Source organism: Gekko japonicus, unplaced genomic scaffold, assembly GCF_001447785.1.
Source record: "Gekko japonicus isolate JY-2015 unplaced genomic scaffold, Gekko_japonicus_V1.1 scaffold603, whole genome shotgun sequence".
Lineage (NCBI taxonomy): Eukaryota > Metazoa > Chordata > Lepidosauria > Squamata > Gekkonidae > Gekko > Gekko japonicus.
This window is the reverse complement of record NW_015169192.1, coordinates 309,528-316,818: the sequence shown is the minus strand read 5'-3', so window position 1 is coordinate 316,818 and position 7,291 is coordinate 309,528. Positions and strand designations below refer to the sequence as shown.

At 44.2% G+C, this 7,291-nt stretch overlaps 1 protein-coding gene across 1 annotated transcript in view; it reads left to right on the top strand.

The window, feature by feature from the left end:
* The window catches only part of WDR44 (WD repeat domain 44), a 26,233-nt gene extending 23,462 nt beyond the window's left edge, over positions 1-2,771 (top strand). Inside the window, exons 17-18 of the mRNA XM_015416255.1 lie at positions 468-599; positions 1,894-2,771. Of these exons, the coding sequence (XP_015271741.1) occupies positions 468-599; positions 1,894-1,988 (227 nt within the window). The 3' untranslated portion in view covers positions 1,989-2,771. The remainder of the gene's footprint in view (positions 1-467; positions 600-1,893) is intronic.
* The last annotated feature ends 4,520 nt before the right edge of the window (positions 2,772-7,291 follow it).

Genomic DNA, 7,291 nt, shown 5'->3' with positions numbered 1-7,291 from the left:
GCTTGGGGGGGGGTCAACAGTGGGAGGACTTCTAATGTCCTGGCCCCACTGGTGGGCCTCCTGATGGCACCTGGTATTTTTGGTAACTGTGTGACAGAGTGTTGGACTGGATGGGCCTTTGGCCTGATCCAACATTGGCGTCTCTTATGTTCATAGCCAGTCGCACATTCATCTGTACTAGAGGAGTGACTAGCACAAGTCACTGGTTCTGTGATCGACCTGTGAATTGTAGTTCTCAAAGTATTCCATTCCAGGAAAATGTGGCATGAGACTCTTTCAAGATCAAAAGTAAAACCAATGTATTCAGACTAGTTCACTGTGAACTTCCGCAAACATTTCTGATTAGGACTTTTGTAAAATCCACAGTCTGCTAGTTGTATCTCGATAGGGCACTCTGACAAATGAATATTGTTTTTTATTTTTGCATTGTCTTCAAATGACTGACTCCCACCCTTTCTTTTTCATAGCACATAATGCAGTTGTCACATCAGCAATTTTTGCCCCAAATCCCAGTTTGATGGTATCGGCAGAAACATCTGAAAAACAAGAACCCGAAAACAAAAGTGATGACTTGGAAGCAGCTGATACCATCCCTTCTGGTAAGTACCTATCGGCTAGGGCTTACATTTGGGAGCCCTCTTTAAAGCATCATACCCATCAATTGGTCAAGCTAGACTAAAATAACTTTTGATTTAATAGATGTAGTAAATTAATTTGGACACATCAACAGTGAATGAAAACTAGGATCTAATGATGGGGCAGGTTAACGAAAGGAAATGAAGGATTCTGAATTTTAATGTATATGTTCCTTATGCATCTCTGTCATTAAGGATTTCAAGCACTTCCTTCCATGTCCCCAGAAGGAATCTGCCATTCTGCTCATATCTGTTTTCTAAAATCCAGCTGGGTGTTCCTTGACACACTTTGCACATGTGATTCGCCATGTTTAGAGGTATACCTCTGAACCCCAGTTGTGGGCAGTGGGGCATAACACCAGGGGAAGGCTGTTGCCTTCATGCCGTCTGTGGGCTTCCCTGGGGGTATTGTTTAGAAAGCAGAGATGTGGCGGAAGACCACGTGGGAATAGTCCCAACAGAATTTCTCGACACCTGTCCTCTCCTAGAGCCAGTTTGGTGTGCTGGTTAAGAGCACGGACTCTAATCTAAGAGAACCGGGTTTGATTCCCCACACCTTCACATGAAACCAGCGGGTGACCTTGGGTCAGTCGTAAGTTCTTTCAGAGCTGTTCTCTCAAGAGCAGTTCTCTCAAGAGCTCTCTCAGCCCCACCTACCCACAGGGTGTCTGTTGTGGGGAGGGGAAGGGAAAGGAGATTATAAACCACTCTGAGACTCCTTTGGGTACTGAAGGGCGGGGTATAAATCCAATCTCTTCTTCTCTTCCTCATATTTCTGGATCCCTGAGAGATCCTTCCCAGCTTGTTGTTTTAGTTTCATCTCTCTCCCCACCTCCCCAGTTTCATAACCCCAATGGATTTCACTTCCCCATTGATGATATACATAAGACTTGCTGGATTTGGCTCAGAAGATAAGAAGGAAGGATTGGAAGCCCTTGAAATCTGAGGGAGCCGAGGGCATGTGTGTACACACTGCTTCTGCGGTGTTCACCCTGGGTAGATGACACTGCCTTCCCTACTAGATCCTTGCTTGCTTTTGAGTATCCCTTCTAGCTGCTGTGTAATGGTGAGCTTGTAGTTACCCAAGGAGGCAGAGTGGATCATTCCTGGGCTTAGCTCTTTGGGGAAATGTTGAGACTTGAATACTACCATGTTTTGTTTGGTCACTGGCTGAACCCTGTTTGATAATGAGAAGCTCATTCTCAAACTCAGCTGTTCTTGATTACTTGCTAAAACTTGTTTCTCCTTCCATTTTAAGGGGCTTTGAAGACGGATCACGCAGAAGTGCTTCTTTCAGCTGATTTTACTGGAGCCATCAAAGTCTTCATTAACAAAAAGAAAAATGTATCTTAAAATCATTGGTAACTTGAAAGCATCATGACAACGGTACCTGAGTGTGAATCATGTGATCGGTGAAGCAAAGCATAATATAGTGTCGGAGGCTGACCTTTTTTAAAAACAAAACACAAACCTTCAGTTTTCAAGCTGCTCCACTAAAGACCTCTTGGCAAAGCGGCATCCCGAACTATTGACTGCCCTGTCTTGTAGAGGAGAAAGGGATGTGGTCAAGGGACGTTGCCAATCAACTTGTCAGCATTCTGTTTTCTGAATAATTGTTTTGCTGAGTAATTGTTGCCATGTGCCAGATTATTGTGCAAGAAAAAGGGCAAGGGGAGATTCGCACATGTATGTGCCTTTTGGGGGCTGAACACAGGCAAATGTTTAATTTATTGAGCAATGCCCGGGAAGGGGAGCCAGGAATCTGATGTCTTATTAAGAAGGCTAAGCTGGTCTAGGATAGCAAATGAGGTCTCTCCCCGAATCCCACTTCTGATGAAACTGATCTGTTTTGAATTTGTGTTTAACGGAGCTAAAATCCCGTGGCTGGATCCCTTTACGTTTTGTGAAGTGCTTTCCTCCCCCACTCCCACCCCTGGATGGGCCAGCAGCAGCCGTGTGTGGATGTTTTATAATGTGGATTTCTTTTTTGCTGTCTTCTAATTATTGTGGACTCTAGATTCCTTTCTTAATATACAATTTCTTTTGCACACTGGAGCACAATATTTCTATGAAAGAGTCTCTCATTCCTTATTCACGGGCACTGGATTATGCTCACCTTAAAAAAAAAATAATTAAGCTGCGTTAGAAACAATTCTTATATTTTACAACAATGTAAAATAAACTGTTTACATATTTTTTTAAGCATTGTAGTTTAAAATGTTATGTTTTGTTTTGTTTAGAGCTAATTGAATTTAAAAGTCTTTGTAAATATTCATACAATGTACCAATGAAACAACATTTTGGGGTGTTGGAACCCACAAAACGTTGTTGATGGTTTCTCTCGTTTCAGAGGACAAAAGATGTAACATTAAAAACTGGTCACATTGAAAGAAGTTTGGTTGTCATTTCTCCTCTTTGTTAAAGAATTTTTTGCTTGGCTTCCATGCAGAGCTGGCATTTGCCCATCGACTTGTTGGCATTCCATTTCCTGAACGGTTATTCACTAAATAATGATGGCCATGATTTGGATTCTATACTGCCTTCATTCTGTTTTCCCACGGCTTAGTGGCTTCTCAAATAGCCCACAAATGGTGCTGCAGATTTTTCAAGCTTCTTCAGGCCCATAGCCACGGGGGCCCCTCAGGGCAGCGTCCCCTCCCAAATGTGCCCTGCCCCCTCCTCTCCCGATCCCCCTCCCTTCCCCTTGTGGTTGGCTGGGAGGGGGAGGGTGCCTGGGGCATGTGGCGCTGCCCTCTCATGAATGGAGCAATGACGCCAGCGGCAAGCTCCTCCCCCACTTCCCTCACAGCCTCATGTGACCCAGGGGTGGCTGGGTGCCTTGACGAACAGCTGAAGCTCCCCTTCCCACCCCTTGCTAGGTGTCTTCTCAGTGCCAGAGACTGCCCATGTGGAAGCCAACCAGCCCAGAGTGTGGATCAGCAGAGCACCTGGGTGGCGCCGCTCCTGCTGTCTGCCCTTCATCGGTTTGAAAAAACTGGCTCAGCTATGGATCCCTCATCCCTTGCTCACTTTGGTGACCCCGGCTGCTCACGAGGCAACCATACGTTCCTGGGCCAGCCAGACCTGGAGGTGCCAGAGTCCCCTGGGAGCGCTTGTCTGCCTGCCCCTCCCGTGAAGCTAGGCAGGGCATTCAGCGCCACCGACTCAGAGATCTCTGACCCATCCTGCCTCCTATACTCCTCCACATCCAGCTGCTGCTGCTGTGATCTTGTGTCAGTCATAAGTTCTTTCAGAGCTGTTCTCTCAAGGACAGTTCTCAGGAGAGCTCTCTCAGCCCCACCTTCCTCACAGGGTGTCTGTTGTGGGGAGGGGGAGGGGAAGGAGATTGTGAGCCGCTCTGAGACTCCTGTGGGTAGTGAAGGACGGGGTATAAATCCAATCTCCTCCTCTTCTGTACTCCCCTCCACACTTGATAAACTGGGAGGGGAGGCTGTCCATCACCTCTTGTGATTTCTAGGGATGCAATCCATTGGGGGGGGACTTGGGAGCTGCCAGTGGCGACAGTAAGTTCAAAGATTGTATTTAAAACACTTATACCACACACACACCCCTAAAAACTCCCAGGGTGGCTTACAAAAATGAAAGTGAGAAACAGCTACAACAGAATAGCAACAACAGGCTTGCAAACTTCTGTACCAGGCTGTTGTAGAGCTAAAGCACCTTTGGTTCTAGAGAACAAAACAGGAGTTCAGTGGCACCTTAAAGACTTATAATGTATTCCACCATAAGCTTTCAAGTGTCAGAGCTCCCTTCTTCAGTTCTACTGGACTATAAATCCACCAGATGGATTTATATATACAACAGGAAAGGGGGTTACAAAGAGAAGCTCGTTCAAAAGTGTGATCACTTAGAATGGGTGTGACGTGCTCCCGTCTGTTAAGCAAAATGGGAAACATAGTGCAGAGTGAAATGAGATACAAGAAGGAAGTTATCGAGATATAGCTGAAGTCATTAACATATGTAAGAGGTGGAGTATGCAATCTAATTGTGCCTATCCTGAGACAATGATATGAGGTGTGAATTAAAAACTTATGCTGGAATAAATGTTAGTCTCTAAATTGCCATCAGATGCCTGTTTCTTAGGGTCTCTAAAGCAACAATATGGCGAAACCAGTAGGGAAGTGTTTTTGTCTTCCAGGGCATTCTGTTGTTGATCTAAAAATTACAGTTCTCTTGCGAAGGAACTTGAAAGGGAAAATGCACTGTGAAAATGCTGAATTGGAATTCCTTAACAGATTCACAATTGTTACCTGTCAGGGCTGAAGAGGCCTGGGGTTCCTAACTCATTAGGAAATGAGTCTAGTGGCATCTTAAACACTAACAAAATTTTACTCCAGCATAAGCTTTTGAAAGTCAACTTGTTTCATAAATGGCACCATAGGTACAAATATATCCCACCCATTCCAGATGTTAATTCCTATAGCTATATCTGTAACTTCCTTAATGTATCTGCTTACCTCATTTCATCCCACACTTGGTTTTACATTTTGCCTATCTAACAACAGCTGAGAGTGTCACACCCATTCTGAGTGAACCTCTGGACTGGATCTTGTTTTGAAGTGGCATCAATTCATAGTATCCCCCATTCCTTTCTGTTGTGTATATAAATCAACCTGATGGATTTATTTGATGCATTTGATGAAGTGAGTTCTGGCTCCTACTCCAATGCATTTGATGAAGTGAGTTCTGGCTCCTGCGAACTTAAGCTGGAATACATTTTGTTAGTATTTAAGATGTCACTGGACTCCCCTTTTATTCTGTTGCTACAAACTAATACATCTACCTACTACCTGGAATTATCATAACTGGTTTTAGACTGTTTGTTTCCAGTAGATGGCTCTGTGTAGTGAGAATTTATAAAAACGGTATCTTTCTTGCTGATTTCAAAGTTGATTGTGTTTCTATACGGGGTCTTGTCATACAGTATATATATGTTACCCATTCTCAGAGTCAAGGTTCCCATTCAAGAGACCAGGCCACCTCACAGTCTGCAAAGGGATCTCTTAGCAATTCTTAAGGCAAAATACAGTTCCCAAGAACTCCCAAGGAACTGACAGTTATACCAGGTTAATCTTTACAGCAGAAGCCTGCCATCCTTATGGTTCCATGTGAAAAAAGGTAAAGGTTCCCTTGCTCGAAAGCCAGTCGAATCCGACTCTAGGGTTGCGGTGGTCATCTCCGTTTCAAAGCCGAAGAGCCAGCGCTATCCAAAGACGTTTCCATGGTCATGTGGCCAGCATGACTAAACACCAAGGTGCACGGAACGCTGTTACCTTCCCACTGAAGTGGTACCTATTTATCTACTTGCAATTTCTTGCTTTCGGAGTCCTTAATTTAGAGAATTCTGCCAGTGAGCTGTGTTTAAATTTAACTGATCTAGCTAACTGATCTTCAAGGCTGCTTTCAAACAGGAAAGGTAGAATGTTTGTCAGAAGAAAACAAGGACATCACAACTGGTCAATTAATCATTCTACTCAATACGCGATGGTAGTTAGGTTCAGTGTTCAGTGAATGACAAAGGAGAGGAGAATGAAAGTCTTAACAATTGTGTAGAAAACAAGGTTCTGTGAAAACAAGGCAAGAAAGCACTGGGTTTAAATTCTACAAAAATCAGAGGGGAGGGACTGTGCCTCAGTGTTGGGAGTACATGTGTCTTCGTGCAGAAAGTCCCAGATTCAGATCCCTGTTGAAGGATCTTAGGTGTTGTAGGTGTGAGAAAAGACTAGAGAGAAGGGGGTATGAAAGAGGTTTATTCTTTGACAACCTATGTTTACTGCCTGAGCAATAGTTCTCTGTGGTTACATGATATAATAAAATCAGTGCCAAGCATACCCATTATTTTTAAAACTTAAAATTTAGGAAAAAAACTCCTAAAATATCAGGAGCAGCACCCTGGTGGAGTAAGAAAGCTTTCACTTGCTTCACAAAGAAAGCCTGCAAAGGAGCTAAAATAGAGGTCAGGTAGGAGAACATTCTGCCAATGCAGTGTCACCACCAAGAAGGCCCTGCTTCCTTGTAGATGACAGCCAAACAGCTAAGTTTGGTGTTTTTTCTTTCTTTACCTAATGTGAAAATGGAGGAAACAAAACAGAAAACCTTTGCCACGGGCAACACACCTTCCCAGCTTGCATCTACTGATGGGTATTTAGGATAAACTAGAGGTCTAATACTTTCTTCTTGCTAGTGAAATAATTTAGACAAAAGTTTGTGCTGGAGTGTTTGTGAGAATCTAGTCTCTTGATTGCCATCTGCTTCAATGATTCTTAAATCTGGTAAGCCAGGATAGGCTACTGATCAGAAGTTGCTATCAGAAGGGCTAATAGCAGACAGGGCCAAGAGGTGCAGCTGGCCCTATCAGCCACTTGACCTGCAGATCTGCATACCCAGGTTCACAGGGTCCAGCCTCTTTGTTATTTTGGCATACAAAACATAGGCCAGATCTTCTTCCAAGCTGCACCTGGCCCTCTAAATTCCTGCAGGAGCCAGGGCCCACTCTAGGTTCACCAACAACCAACCTGCTAGAATAAGCTTTTCACTTCCTTGAGGGACTAGAAATGGGCGGGGGTCCCAAGTCTGAATCCCTACTCTGCTATGGAAGCTGGCTGGGTAACGTCAGGCCAGTCCCACACACTCTC